Consider the following 16,288-nt stretch of genomic DNA (forward strand, 5'->3'; position numbering starts at 1 on the left):
TTTTTTCTTGGTACTAGTATTTTTTTCATTACAGCACCTTAATATGAAAATAACTTCTCTGAACTACAGTTTATTAGGAGTGTCCAATTTTTTGGCTGCCCTGGGCCATACTGGAAGGAGAACTGTCTTGGGCCATACATAAAATACACTAACAATTGCTAATGAGCCTAAAAAAATATTGGCAAAAAATCTCTCTCTTTTTTTTCTTTTTTAAGACTGAGTCTTAGTCTGGTGCCCAGGCTGGAGTATAGTGGCACAATCTCAGCTCATTGCAATCTCTGCCTCCCAGGTTCAAGTGATTCCCCCACCTCAGCCTCCCCAGTAGGAGGGACTACAGGCCTGTGCCTCCATGCCTGGTGAAACCTCATCTCTACTAAAGACAATTTTTTTAAAAAAAAAATTTTGTAAAAAATACAAAATGTTTGCGTTTTTTAGTAAAGACGAGGTTTCACCATGTTAACCAAGCTGGTCTTAAACTCCTGACATCAGGTGATCCACCTTCCTCAGCCTCCCAAAGTGCTGGGATTACAGGTGTGAGCCACCATGCCTGGTCAGAAAAACTCATAATATTTTAAGAAAGTTTAGCCCGGCATAGTGGTATGTGTCTGTAATCCCAGGTACTAGGGAGGCTGAGGCTGGAGAATTACTTGAACCTGGGAGACGGAGGCTGCAGTGAACCGAGATCACACCACTGTACTGCAGCCTGGGTGACAGAGCAAGACTCCATTTCAAAAAAGAAAAAAAAAAAACTTTACGAATTTGTGTTAGGTCTTATTCAAAGCCCATCCATCCTGGGCCGCAAGCAGCCTGCTGACCACAGGTTGGACAAGCTTGGTTGAAATCAAAAGAAGCATGCAATAATTACAGTGACAAACACTCTTGTTTAGAAAATCACCATGTAAGGTTACATTTGTGGTTGTTTATAATCTTGCTTGAAACTATGAAAAGAGTGTTTAATTGCTTCTCTGAAGAGGACCAAGTATAATCTAATCTATTTAGAAAGGTAATTATTAAAAGCAGCAACTGTTTCAGAGAAGGATTTTACAAGTTCATGCAAACTCCATACCTCCCCCAAGAAAAAACTTGGCCTTTTTAAGTACAAAGAGGAGATATTATGCAGACAAAAATACTCTGACTTTGTCAATGAGGGCAAATATGACATTTACCATTCATTAACGTTTACAATTTGCTAGCCACAGTTCCAGGCATTTTACACTCATGATTTCATTTAATCCTCTTAAACTCTCAATGGGTATGATTATCCCTGTTTAACAGATAAGGAAACTGCTTTTTGGAGGTTAATTTCTGATAATTTGCCAAAAATCCCACAGCTTATAATGCACAAAAGCAGAATTTCAACGTATGTCTATCTAATTTTAAAGCCCAAGCTTCTAACCTTGAAATCAGTAGTGTTGAGTAAAACTGCAACCTTCTGATATTGTAAATATGGATGGCTTTCAAGTTGTCCCTATAGTGCTATTTTGGAACTGCTTTATTTTTCATTGCTGACACAGGCAAAACACTAATACTTGTTCATTGAATAAAAGAACTGTACTCTGACCCTCCTTTCATTTTATTTTTTTGAGAGAGGGTCATCTCTGTCACCCAAGCTGGTGCAATCACAGCTCACTGAAGCCTTGAACTCCTGGGCTCAAGGAAACCTCCCATCTCAGCCTCCCAAGTAGGTGAGATTACAGGCACATGCCACCATGCCCAGCTAAAAACTTTTTGTAGAAATGAGATCTCCCTATGTTGCCCAGGCTGGTCCCCAACTCCTGTCTTTAAGCTATCCTCCCACTTTGGCCTCCCAAAGTGCTGAGATTTACAGGTGTGAACCACCGCACATGCCCAGACCCCCATTTAAAAAATTTACAAAATCAATAAATTAGGTGTTAAGCAAGTCCAACTGGAATACAAAGGGAAAAGAATAAAAGCATTAAGCAACTTTGCAGATTTCTAATCATCTACTTGTGCCATTTTTATTGAACATTTACTATGTGCCAAAAGGAAGATGCCATATATTGGTAATATAAGGAGGATTCAGTCCCCGCCCTGGGCATCAAGAAAACAGATAAATTATAACTCAACATGTTAAGTGCGGTCAGGGAGCGATCCACAAAGTTCTGTCCGAACACAGGTTACCAACATTCAACTTAACTTGTATGGGAGTCAGAATGGTTTACCAAGTACTTAAGTATCTGACATGTGAGCAGGGATGTACAGGAAAATTGTTTTCTGGGTGAAGGAGGAAATAGAGAAGAAAGGGCTTTCCATGTAGATGCTTGAAGTTGAGTAAGTACCTGACAAAATCTCAGGACAGGGGCTCTGTGTATGAGCAAGCATGTGTATGCGCATACGTACAGCAATTGGTATAGGAACTAGAAAAGGTACATTGAAGGCCTGTAATCTAAACACTTTGGGAGGCCAAGGCAGGTGGATCACCTGAGGTCAGGAGTTTGAGACCAGCCTGGCCAACACGCTGAAACCCCATCTCTACTAAAAATAGAAAAATTAGCTGGGTGTGGTGGCACATGCCTGTAATCCCAGCTGCTTGGGAGGCTGAAGCAGGAGAATCACTTGAACCCAGGAACTGAAGATTGCTGTGAGCCCAGACAGCGCCACTGTACTTCAGCTTGGGTGACAGAGTGAGACTCTCTTTCAAAAAACAAAATAAAACAAAAAACCCAGACAGATGGTTCTTGGCCTTCCAAAACTAAGAGGTTTGGATTTTATCCCGTAACAAGGTCAAAAAAGTTTTAAGCACGTTTGTTTTTAGAAAGTAACTGACAATAGAGAATTGATTGGAGGCCAGGCGTAGTGGCTCACGCCTGTAATCCAAGCACTTTGGAGGCCAAGGCGGATGGATCACCTGAGGTCGGGAGTTCAAGAACAGCCTGACCAACATGGTGAAACCCTGCCTTTAAAAAAAATATATATAAATACACACATATTAAAATATTTATATATAAAGAAAAAAAGAAAATTGATTGGAGTAGGGAGAAATGGGTGACAGACACTAAAGAGAAATAGTCCCTGGGAAAGATTATAGGGATCTAAAGAATAAGGAGTAATAAAGGAAGGGACAATTCTGGCATAGGATAAACAAGATTTGGTGACCAACTGGAAATAGGTGATGAAAAAAGACACAAAACAAAGACATGAAGATTTACACTTTAGGCAACTGAGCTGAGAGGGAAGCCATTAAGATTGAGAAACAGGGGCACACTGGGCAGAACAAAATGAATTCCACCTTCAACCTGGAAGACATCCAGGTTGAGGGATGCATATTCTCTGGCTTAGGGTCAAACAAACAGCCAACCATTTTCTCCTATCTAGGATACAAGGAGAGACTAGTCATTTCCCACAGTTATCCAACCCTTCCGAGCTTCTGACTGCCCTCAAGGTCCCATGCTTTCCCCCACACATAGAGAAGCCGTTTCATTTCCCTCCCCAAACCTGTCTCACTAATGCACTTTTATAGCATGGGGAACCTCAAGCAGTAAAATGGATTTCGGTAGCTCCCCAGTCTATTCTTCCTTCCATCTAAACAGACCGCACAGAAACTCAAAACATAAGCATTATCTTTCTATCAAACTCTCTTTCCCGATTTTAACCAAATAAATATGAAGAATCTGTTAAATTAGCAATCAAAAAAACTAAGCCAGAATACTAACTTACTACATTTACTTATAAGAAATACAATTGTCAAAGAAGCAGCTCTCACCCAAAAAAATAGCCCATTATATCCCTGGAGCAGACTTAGACTGAAACTTAAACACTGTTTTGATCCCAACAGTGCTTACTGAAATGCCAAGAAATTAAAATAGTAATTAATGTTGCCACTGATTACTATGTAACTCTGGGTCACTATTTATTAGTAACACAAGATTGAGGACTTCAAAAATGAGTGATGATTGCTAAGGGTACCTTAGGGTTATCTTCCCTATTCTACTTTCGAAATATGGGAGAAAAGGGCGATTATACACAAAAATACATTCTCAGCTGGAAAGCTACAATATATCATCACAATAAGCAAAAATAAAAATAGAAAAACATGCCCATGTTTCGAACATACTCAAGACAAAAAGAGCAAAACTCACTAAATGTTTATGAGTTATTTCAACTGTTACAAAAATAGAAAACACACATACAATTCTTTAAACTGTGTCAAAATACAGGAAGATAAGAATGAGATCAGCCCCCAAGCTGAGGGCAAAGTAAGTGGTGGGCATGGATAAACCAAACAAAAATAAACTCGACTTAACGTAGGAACAGTTTCACTCTACTGTACTTTGAATGTCCAGAGTACTTAAAGGGAAGGGAACCAGGACTCTTCCCCTGGCTCTCAGTGGTCTTTCGTCTTAGAAAGTCTGTTGAGAAGAGGCAAGAGGACGTGTGTGAAGAAAAAAGGGAGGAGCAGTATTCCTTTGCGACCTGTCCGCGTCTCCTGACTGATGGAAGCAGGGACCAAACGCACGTTCCCAGGGTCTTAGAAAAGCCCTCCCTCCCTCGGTCCAGCTGTTACCTTCCACTTCCTCCGTGCCCTCCATCAGCATATCCTTTGTAAAGTTTGAAATCTGGCCAGTGAGAGAAGCCAGGCTGCCCCCGACTTGACCTAGAGACTGGCCTAATCCGGAGCCGAGGCCCCCAAGCCAGGACGACATCGCGGCGAGTTTATAGAGAACGACCTAATCCGCTCGGAAACAAAAAAACGTTTAGCGCCGTCGAACGATCCCACCAAATATCCTTGGTCGCCTGCCTTGGAGAGACTAGTCGAAAACACTCAGGATTCGATAACACAAAGCGGGGTTCTCAGGCAACGCCGGCTCCGGGTTCTGCCTAGAAACGCGGAGGCCTGGCCTGGAATTTTACCAGGGGCCTGCCTCTAGTGACACAGTCACCCATGGAGGGCCTTCTGCTCATTCCCACGAATTCCCACCGTCCAGATTGGGCCACTTCTTCCTCTGCTCTAGTGAGTGCCCCCAGTTTCGTGGTCTACTCCTGCCAACTCGACCCAGACCGCCATGACACTAGCTCAGAAAGCGGCAGAGGATCATAGAAAGGCGCCACGGTGGCGTAGACAGGCCCCGCGACGCCGCCGGATGTGTCCTTGGCGCAAGGGAGGCTGGGAGCGTGGAGGACCGAGCGCGGACTGGACTGAGAGCTGCCGGCGCCCTGCGCAAGGTTAGGCCGCGAGTGGAATAGCCGGGGGAACCCGGGCATCACGGCGCTCCTCGGCCTCCTGCGGCTGCGTTTCAAAGCAGAGCCGACACTTGGTGGGTATCCCGGGGACCCTGCGGACCCTCCTTGTGTTGTTGAAACCGAGTATTTTTAAAATTTATCTTTTTCTTTTTTTTCTTTCTCTTTTTTTTTTGAAGACGGGGTTTCACCATCTTGGCCAGGCTGATCTTGAACTCCTGACCTCAGGTGATCCGCCCGCCTCGGCCTCCCAAAGTGTTAGGATTACAGGCGTGAGCCACCACACCCGGCCCAAACCGAGTGTTTTAATTGGGACTACACCCAGCGAAGCCGGGAGACTTGGCGGGGACGTTCCACTGTGCAGGAAGCGGCTTCAAATAACTCACACGCGTCACTGTATCGATTAGCTGCTCCGTGACAGGCGCTATGGTAGGAACTGAGACTACAAAGATAGAAAGGGTGGGTTGCAAAAAAATAAAATAAAGGATGGGTTGCAAATTCAGGTGTCCAAGCAGGAAACACACTTGCCCTCTATAGGAGAAATCTCCTCTGGTGGCTTTCTAGCTCACAATTGAAACCCTACCTTCTTTGACATACGATGAGCTTTTTTCATTAAGCTGCCCTCACCCAAGTAGTTGAAAAATGGACAACCTTTTTTTCAAAATGACTCGTTAGAGGACAGCAGGGCAACTTGATAGAGAAGTGCCGTTTAGTGTCAACGCACCCATGGTATTGGCCGCACTAGCTATGCAGATACCCACACTGTGGCCGTAACACAGTGTCCTGCCTGGCCTGCCTCCTTCCCTAAAGGAAGAAAAGCTGTCATGTGACTTTCAAGCAATTGGTGCATGATACGTGGACACACAGCATCTAGCCAGGGAGACTTACACATATTTTGGTTTCAAAAGGATGTGATTGGTCTGCAGTTCTTTTAGCATAGCAATAAGTATGCTGGCATCTTTCACTTTGATTTTATTCACAAGGCGGGCTACCACAGATCGCACAGTTTGTGAATAGAACACTGGGAATGCCTCCAGTATTTGGGATCTGATGGCACCGGGCAATAGTTGTTCTCCCTGAAAGCTGAAATTATTTATTTTATTTTTTTACATTCAGGAGTCACCCTGGATATCTGAATGTGCTTAAAATCAAATTTACCTCTCATTCTGAAAGTGTTTGTTAAATGCTTTCCCTGAATTCATGTGAAAGACATCACAGCCCAGTGGTTAGATGTGCAGAATCCGAGGCCTGACTGCTTGGGTCTGTCACTTATTAGCTGTTTGACCCTGGATGGGTTACTTAACCTTTCTGTGCACTGGTTTCTCAAAGTAAAGTGGAGAGTGGTAATAGTAGTGCTTAACTAGGTGGGATTGTATCAGGATTAAATGAGGTAGTATTTGTAAGTACTTGAAACAGTGCCCGGTATATGGTGACTTCTATTTAAGTGTTTGCAAAGCTTTTTAAAATGTGGCATACCGATGATAAACAACTTGTTAATGTGCTTACCATTGTTCTGGGAACAGGATACAGCAAGAGGAAAAAAAATTCAGTACTTCATCTTATGAAGCTTTCATTCTACTGGGAAGGTATAGATACTAAATAAAATGAAATAAATTTAAGACAGGTGGTGATGGCTACTGTCAGGGTATAAGTGGGGGCAGACAAATAAAACAGGGTGAGGCCAGACCCGATGGCTCACACCTGTAATCCCAAGCAATTTGGAAGGCCGAGGCAGGAGGATCACTTGGGCTCAGGAGTCGGAGACAAACCTGGCCAACATGGCAAAACCCCATCTCTACCAAAAAATACAAAAATTAGCTGGGCATGTTGGCACCCAGCTGTAGTCCCAGCTATTAAGGAGGCTGAGGTGGGAGGACTGCCTGAACCTGGGAGGTCGAGGCTGCAGTGAGCCATGATCATGCCAGTGCACTCCAGCCTGGGCAACAGAGCAACAGACCCTTTTCAAAAAAAAAAAAAGAAAAGAAAGCAGGTTGAGGATGACATAGGAAGGATGTGTGGAGAGGGGATACTTGTAATGTTGTAGAGGGTGATCAAGGAAGGCCTCACTGATAAAGTAATCTTTGCACAGAAACTTGAAGGAAGCAAGAGAGTCAGACATCTCGGCTGCTTATGCCTGTAATCCCAGCATCTTGGGAGACCAAGAGGGGAGGATCACTTGAGCCCAGGAGTTCAGAGCCCAGGAGACCAGCCTGGGTAACATAGCAAGACCTCATCTCTATGAGAAACTAAAAAAAAAAAAAAAATGCTGGGGTGCAGTGGCTTATGCCTGTAATCCCAGCATTTTGGGAGGCCAAGGTAGGTGGACCCCCTGAGGTCAGAGTTCAATACCAGCCTGGCCAACATGATGAAACCCCATCTCTACTAAAAATACAAAAATTAGGAGTGGGGTGGCGGGCATCTGTAATCGCAAGCTACTTGGGAGGCTGAGGCAGAAGAATCACTTGAACCCAGGAGGCAGAGGTTGCAGTGAGCAGAGATCACAGCACTACATTCCAGCCTTGGCAACAGAGTGAGACTGTGTCTCAAAAAAAAAAAAAAAAGAACGAGACATGTAGGTATTTGGGAATCCAGGCAGAAAGAAATAGCTGATGCAAATATCTTGAGACAGGAGAATCCTTGGCAGATTAGAAAATTAGAAGGAAGGCAAGGATGGCTAGTACAGAATGGGCTGGAAATGGTTTGCAAGCAATGAGGACCCAGAAGTATGGGTGTTAAAGTGAGGAGATCACATAGGGAAACTGTCTCAAAAAAAAAAGAAAATCAAGAATTCTGTCGATTGGCTAGACTCAGTTCTCTCTACCCAAGACCCTATTTTCCTGCTGTAATCTCTGATTATTTGCTGTGCCTTGTTTTTTTCCAAGAAGCTTGTCATATCTTATCTTTATATCTGATTCTCTGAAATTAATAATGATGTGCTTTGATGTGGCTTTTTGTTTCATACATTATGCTGGGCACCCTGAGCCCTTTCCAAAAGAGCTTTTAGTTCTGCAAATTATTTATTTATTTATTGAGACAGAGTTTTGCTCTGTTGGGATTACAGGTGCCCAACACCATATTCAGCTAATTTTTTGGTATTTTCACCATGTTGGCCAGGCTGGTCTTGAATCCCTGACCTCAGGTGATCCACCCGCCTCGGCCTCCCAAAGTGCCGGGATTACAGACATGAGCCACCTCATGGCCACAAATTATATATATATATATGTGATGAATGTTTCCTTTCTAAGGAATCTGCTATTTCTTTTTCTTTTTCTTTTTTATTTTTTTAAAGATGGGGTTTCACCATGATGGCCAGGCTGGTTTTAAACTCCTAACCCCAGGTGATCCACCCACTTCAGCCTCCCAAATTGCTAGGATTACTAGGTGTGAGCCACCGTGCCCAGCAGGAATCTATTTCTTTTTTTCTTTTCTTTTCTTTCTTTCTTTTTTTTTTTTTTTTAAGACAGAATCTCCCTCTGTCACCCCAGGCTGGAGTTCAGTGGCACAATGTCAGCTCACTGCAATCTCCACCTCCTGGGGTCAAGGGATTTTCCTGCCTCAGGCTCCCGAGTAGCTGGGATTAGAAGCACCCACCATCATGCCCGGCTGATTCTGCTGTTTCTTTCATAGAGTTTTAGCCACACCTCCTGATTTCAGTCTACATCTAACCCTCACCTCCCAGGATACTTGTTGCTGTCCTTTCCTGCATACTGCTAGAAACTCTTGAACACCAGTATTCAGCTTCCTGGTTCTGCTCATTCCTACATCAACTTGTCATCTTCCAAAAAAAAAAAAAAAAAAATTAGCATGTCTCTTCTGTCGTCTCACCTGGAAATGACTGCTAATTGTTCCCCAAAGTCTGTTCTCCCCTTCGTATATAGTAATTGAGCCCCCATTTTTTACCTGGATGCATGACAGCCAAGACGCCAGTGCCCCTATTGCACCCCTCATCCCTTTACCACGTTTGTGCACACCAGCCAGCACGTGTGTCATTGTCAGCAGACTGCCTCCAGGCTACTGGAGCCCATACTTTCTAGGTGCCCAGAAAGCTGAAACGCAACCTTATTCAGCAGGTGTTCAAAATTATATGCAGTTTGCCTGTCCTGTTTTGGACTAAGATGTGAATATCCTTCCTCTGGACTGTCTGCAAGACTGAGTCTTTGCTTGATATGATCCCCTTGCTTGGCTTCCTCCCTTCCTATTTCCACTTTCTTACTCCCCTGTGTCCTTTCCACTTCTTCCTGGAGTACTTTTTTTTTTTTTTTTAATACCCGCTCCCCTTCCTGGAGTACTTTTAAAAAATTATTTTCAACCAGACACAGTGGCTTATACCGGTAATCCCAGCACTTTGCGGGACTGAGCCAGGCAGATCACTTGAGGTCAGCAGTTCGAGACCAGCCTGGCCAACATAGTGATACACCGTCTTTTCTAAAAATAGAAAAATTAGCTGGGCATGGTGGCAGACACTAGCTACTCAGGAGGCTGAGACAGGAGAATCACTTGAACCCGGGAAGTGGAGGTTGCGGTGAGCCGAGGTCGCACGACTGCACTCCAGCCTTTGAGACAGAGCAAGACTCTGTCTTAAAAAAAAAAAAAAAAAAAAAAAAAAAAAATTAAGTGGTATGCACAACTTTGAGAAAGTAACCCAAAAGAAAAGACACATAGCCTTTTTCTGATCTTCTTTGTTTGTTTGTTTGAGATAGGGTCTTACTCTGTTGCCCAGGCTGGAGTTCAGCCTCCTGAATAGCTGAGACCACAGGTGCATGCCACAACGCCCGACTAATTCATTTTTATTTGTTGTAGAGATGAGGTCTCCCTATGTTGCTCAAGCTAGTCTCAAACTCATGGGCTCAAACGATCCTCCCACCTTGGCCTCCCGAAGTGCTGGGATGACAGGTGTGAGCCACCAAACCTGGCCTCCTTTCTCTTTCTGCAGCATGGGCACCAGCACAGCCATATTAGATCCATGAGCTGACCTTAGCCATGGAAGCCGTGTTATGTACAGCCATTATGTCAGAGGTGTGTAAACCAGAGCAACTCCATCTTAAATAGGAGCTGGGTAAAATGAGGCTGAAACTTACTGGGCTGCATTCCCAGATGGTTAAGGCATTCTAAGTCAGAGGATGAGATACAAGGTCAGCACAAAACACAGGTCATAAAGAACTTGCCCATAGATCAGGTTGCAGTAAAGGAGCTGATCAAAATCCACCAAAACCAAAATGGCCATGAGACTGACCTCTGGTCTTCCTCAGTGCTATACTCCCACCAGCGCTATGACAGTTTGCAAATACCATGGCAACATCAGGAAGTTACCCTAAATGGTCTAAAAAGGGGAGACATACATAATCCACTCTTTGCTTAGCATAACATCAAGAAATAACCATAAAAATGGGCAACGAGCAGCCCTTGGGCCTGCTGTGTCTATGGAGTAGCCGTTCTTCTATTCTTTTACTTTCTTAATTCCTTTACTCTCTTAATAAACTTGCTTTCACTTTGCACTTTGGATTCACCCTGAATTCTTTCTTGCATGAGATTCAAGAACCCTCTCCTGGGGTCTGGATCAGGACCCCTTTCCTGTAACAATTACAGAGAAAGAGCAGATTCCTGACACTGTGATGCTATATCATCCCTGGACTGGTGGTCTCCACATTTTTTGAAGATTGGAGGAGAAAAAAACCCATAGCACATAAAGTCACTGTTATATTAGTTTTTATGATTACAACGGAACCTAATACAATGAATGCATCTCCTCTCCTGGTTCCTGTATTCTTATATAGTTTTCTTTACTTTCACCTAGGTGGGATTTTGGAAGGGAGCAAATACAGTGATCAATCCTCTGTATTTTTTATTGTGGTAAGATATACATAACACAAAATCGACCTTTTTAACCATTCTCAATTGTTAAATGGTTATACAGTTCACTGGCATTAAGTACATTCACGTTGTATAGCCACCACCACTATCCATCTTCAGAACTTTTTTCATCTTCCCAGACTGAAACTCCATATTCGTTATTTTTTTTTTCTTTTTTTGGTTATTTTTGTTTATTTTTTCCATATTCGTTAAATGACTCCCAATTTTCCCCTCTACTATCCCCCTGGCAACCACCATTCTACTTTCTATCTTTATGAATTTGACTATTCCAAGGATCTTATATAAATGGAATTACACAGTAGATATCCTCTGTATTTAACTAGAAGCCCCTGGAAGATGTGTGAGATGGTGGTTCAAAGCAGTTAAATTAAGTCAGGCATGGTGGCTCATGCCTGTAATCCCAGCACTTTGGGAGGCCAAGGTGGGCAGCTCACCTGAGTTCAGAAGTTCTAGACCAGCCTGGGTAACATGGTAAAACCTCGTCTCTACTAAAAATACAAAAATTAGCTGGGCGTGGTGGCCCACGCCTGTAATCCCAGCTATTCGGTGGCTGAGGCAAGAGAACTGCTTGAGCCCAGGAGGCAGAGGTTGCCGTGAGCCGAGATGATACCACTGCACTCCAGTCTGGGCAACAGAACAAGGCCCTGTCTCAAAAAGCGGGGCGGCAGGGGGGAGTTCAGTGTTGGAGACAGAGGTACCCCTGTGCAGAATTCAAACACAGCTTTTGGAAAAAATTGATCTGAAGAAGGCACAAAAGCAATGGAAGTGGCATAGAATCTGCTCCCTCCTGGCCTCCTGCACTAGTTTTGAGCCACTTTAGAGGGATGAAGAACCTGGCTGAATTTTCTAAGAGACTTACCAGGACTCTGGGCACAAGAAGAGCTGCTTGGGGCCATGTGGTGACGTGGCTCAGGGCTGAGACAAGGAAGGGCCATTCCTCTGTGCTCAGCTTGGATTATAGTACCTCTCTGGTGTTTAAGAATTGGACATTTTTGGGCTTGGTATTTTTCCGTCTTATTTTTTAACCAGGTTAATGCTGGTATGTGTTAAAACGTACACTTTGAATGAAAAGACTCTCCAAATAGGCTTTGTATGAGCAACATGGCTGTTTATTCACCTGGGTGCAGGTGGCCTGAGTCCGAAAAGGAAGTCAGCGAAGGGCGGTGGGATAGGAGTTGGTTTTATAGGTTAGAGCAAATCTTTTGGAGACGGGGCAGGGGTGTAACAGAGTTAAGATCAGTTACAGTGTTGGGGGTAGGGGCAAGGAGTATCATTACCATAAGTTCAGTTGCAATGGCGGGTTAGGTAAGGCATAAGAGTAGTTAAGATGGTAGGGTGGGGTGGAGGGGTATTCACAGAGCAAGAACAGTAAAGGTGGCAGGGTGGGGTGAGAAGCTTCATGTCCAGGGGAAGCTCCGCTGGGCAATGAGGGACAATGGTGAATGCAAGGGGACGGGGAGATCAGCTGAGGCAGGCAGGACTTCAGACTTACTGCGTCCAGGCTTGCACATGGAGGCCTGACAGTATGTATAAAAGCTATTCGTTTTCTTTGATGTATAAATGAATAAGCAAAATGTGTATATATCATACAATGGAATATTACTCAGCTTTTAAAAAGAAAATTTGGACGTATACTACAACATGGATGAACCTTGACATGCTAATTGAAATGCACTAGTCACACACACACACACACACACACACACAAACGTACAAATACCGCATAATTCCACTTATATGAGATACTTAGAATCAAAGAGACAAAGTACAGTGGTAGTTGTCAGGGGATGGGGAAGGGAAGAAGGACAGGGAGCCGTACTGACTGATTGAGCTCCTCTCTACCCTAATACAAGAGACTCTCATAGTTAGGCAGGAATATTGTCACCCTTCTTCAGCCTGACGAAGTTACAGAAGATGGATCTTCATCTTTCTGCAACTCTTAGGATTAAGGGTTTTCTTATAAAAGGGAGGTGGGAAAATGTCAGAGGTGTTTGAAACAGAGCAACTCCATCTTGAATAGCGGCTCGGTAAAATGAGGCTGAGAACTACTGGGCTGCGTTCCTAGATGGTTAAGGCATTCTAAGTCACAGGATGAGACAGAAGGTCTGCACAAGATGCAGGTCATAAAGACCATCCTAATACAACAAATTGCAGTAAAGAGGCCAGCTAAAACCCACCAAAGCCAAGATGGCGACGAGAGTGACCTCTAGTCCTTCTCAGTGCTACACTGCCATTAGCACCATGACAGTTTACAAATGCCATGGCAATGTCAGGAAGTTACCCTAAATGGTCTAAAAAGGGGAGGCATGAATAATCCACCCCTTGTTTAGCATATCATCAAGAAGTAACCTGCTGGGCATGATGACTCATGCCTGTAATCCCAACACTTTGGGAGGCCAAGGCAGGCAAATCATGAGATCAAGAGATCGAGACCATCCTGGCCAACATGGTGAAACCCTGTCTCCACTAAAAATACAAAGATTAGCTGGGCATACTGGTGTGTGCCTATAGTCCCAGCTACTCAGGAGGCTGAACCAGGAGAATCACTTGAATCTGAGAGGCAGAGGTTGCCGTGAGCCGAGATCATGCCACTGCACTCCAGCCTGGTGACAGTGAGACTCTCAAAAAGAAAAGAAAGAAATAACCATAAAATTGGGCAACCAGCAGCCCTTGGGGCTGCTCTGCCTATGGAGCAGCCATTCTTTTCTCTACTTTCTTAATAAATGGGCTTTCAATTTAGGGACTTGCCCTGAATTTTTTCTTGCACAAGATCCAAGAACCCTCTCCTGGGGTCTGGATCCGGACCCCTGTCCTGTAACATTATCATGTTTCAAAAGTTTTGCTCAATCCTAATTAAAGCTAAAATGAATAACAACCCTCATAAAATTTGAGGACAATATATTCCTCAATCAGTCTAGGTGGATTCCAATATTACATTTGGATTTTGGTGTCCAGAGTTGGATAAAATCAAGAAAAGCAGCACTCTTAAAAATTGCTACTAATGTTTTGTTTGGCCCTAAGGGTTAAGAATCAATTGAACAAACATTTATTTATTATTTATTTACTTATTTATTTACTTATTTATTTATTATTTTTTAAAGGCAGGATTCTGTATTTTTTTTAATAGAGATGGGGTGTTTCCCTATGTTGCCCAGGCTGGACTCGAACTCCTGGGCTCAAGGGATCCTTCCACCTTGGCCTCTCAAAGTGCTGAGATTAAAGGCATGAGCCACCGGCACCGGGCCAATTGAGCAAACATTTAAAAATCAGATTGCAAATGAAAATTTGGAATTCCTAGCTTCTCTTGCTAAAGACTGGGGATCCAGTAATAATGGACCTTTTGGCAGCAGTCAGCTGGAATAGATTATCTATGGACTGTGCTGACCTGCATTATTCATATTCATCACCACAGCTGGTTAAAAACAATCCATAAAATGGTGCTTCTCACGCTTCACTCTACACTTTAGTCTCCCGGGGATCTTGTAAAACGTCAAGTTCTGAGGCCAGGTACGGTGGCTCACGCCTGTAATCCCAGCACTTTGGGAGGCCGAGTCGGGTGGATTACCTGAGGTCAGGAGTTCAAGACCAGTCTGACCAACATGGTGAAACCCCGTCTCTTAAAAAAAAAAGGAAAAGTTCTGATTCAGTAGGTCTGAGTGTGGCCTGAAACTGCATTTCTGAAAAACTCACAGGTGATACAGATGCTGCTGGTCCTCCATCCATACTTTTTTCCTGCTTTGTCACCCAAGCTAGAATTCAGTGGCAAGATCATAACTCACTGCAGCCTTGAACTTGTGAGCTCAAGCAATCCTCTTGCTTCTGCCTCCTGGGTAGCTGGAATTTCAGGCGCAAGCCATTGAGCCCAGCCCTCATCATACTTTGAAGAGCCAAGCTATGAATTAAAAATAAACACAAGTTCAAAAGGAAATAGAAAAGCAAACATTATCTTTATTTAATAATCTTTGATATTTAAAATACAACTCATTGAACATCCACATTAACAACAGAATCCTCAGCGTTCAACAGTGCTTTGGAAGCCCGGCTTTTCTAAGGACCAGACAGGAAGGCCTGTGTGTGTAATAACGGCAAATGAACTTACGAGGGAGCATACACAGAAGGGCTGCAGGGCTGGGTCCTGAGCAAGCGGCACTGCCACAGTGCACTTTTATCATGGCCAAACAACAATGCTTTTTGTTTCAGATATTTTCTGTACTTGAATTTCAAATATTTTACTTATACAGAACAGTAATTTTTAATAAGTTATTCCTAATATCCCAGTGTTGTAGAAATTAGATAATAACATTTAAAAGGTATGTATTCTTCTTTCAAAAAAAAGCATTAAAAAAAATTCAGAAAACATTCCTTAAACTATGCAAGAGACAACTGAGAGCTTCCTAAATGCATAAGCAATACCCATGTATATTTCACTAATGTTTCCCATTGCTTTGTCTATGAATCCACAGGCTTAAAATAAAATGTTTTTTGATATGCTATTAAACATGCCAATTACCATAAATTTAGAAGTTAGGTTATTAGCATTAATTCTTACAGTGCAAGACCATTTTGGAAAAAATTAAAATAGCAAAAGTTTTCTTCAAATTAAAAAACAAAATCAAAATTCTAGAATTTACCAACCATGTCAATAATCTTCATTCATGAAAGCAGACTCGAACAAAAATATTTTTATTAAGACTTAAAAAAATACAAAGGCGCTCATTTTTTAAAGCAAAAAGATGCTGGTTATAAAGGGACCAAGAGTAAAAGAAGTTTTTACTTTGAATATGAAAAATAAAGTTATTTACATTGCCGACATGATTAGCTAATCCAATCTGGTATTTCCTAATTAGGGTCACATATGTATGTCCATTCTTGTTAAGGCCTCGATACAGCAAACAATCCACTTTTGAAAATAGTGGCCCGAGGTTGGGTGCAGTGGCTCACAACTGTAATCACTTTGGGAGTGATTGCACTTTGGGAGGCTGAGGTGGGTGGATCACCTGAGGTCAGGAGTTTGAGACCAGCCTGACTAGCATGGTGAAATCTCCATCTCTACTAAAAATACAAAAATTAGCTGGGTGTAATGGCAGCATCTGTAATCCCAGCTACTCGGGAGGCTGAGGCAAGATAAATGCTTGATCCCGGGAGGTGGAGGTTGCAGTGAGCCGAGATTGCTCCATTGCACTCCAGCTTGGGTAACAGCTAGACTCTGTCTCAAAAA

General features: G+C 43.1%; 1 protein-coding gene and 1 long non-coding RNA gene across 3 annotated transcripts in view; one reads left to right on the plus strand and one right to left on the minus strand.

The window, feature by feature from the left end:
- The window catches only part of TRIP11 (thyroid hormone receptor interactor 11), a 72,827-nt gene extending 67,699 nt beyond the window's left edge, over nt 1-5,128 (minus strand). Inside the window, exon 1 of one of the 2 annotated variants that reach the window (XM_017546964.2) lies at nt 4,526-5,128. In XM_017546964.2, the coding sequence (XP_017402453.1) occupies nt 4,526-4,664 (139 nt within the window). In that variant the 5' untranslated portion in view covers nt 4,665-5,128. The remainder of the gene's footprint in view (nt 1-4,525) is intronic. The other variant, XM_017546963.1, reaches the window with a different exon arrangement.
- The window catches only part of LOC119473913, a 14,455-nt gene continuing 3,209 nt past the window's right edge, over nt 5,043-16,288 (plus strand). Inside the window, exon 1 of the long non-coding RNA XR_005203170.1 lies at nt 5,043-5,276. This is a non-coding gene — a long non-coding RNA (uncharacterized LOC119473913). The remainder of the gene's footprint in view (nt 5,277-16,288) is intronic.

This window comes from Cebus imitator, unplaced genomic scaffold, assembly GCF_001604975.1.
Source record: "Cebus imitator isolate Cc_AM_T3 unplaced genomic scaffold, Cebus_imitator-1.0 Scaffold193, whole genome shotgun sequence".
In the NCBI taxonomy this organism is placed as follows: Eukaryota; Metazoa; Chordata; class Mammalia; order Primates; family Cebidae; genus Cebus; species Cebus imitator.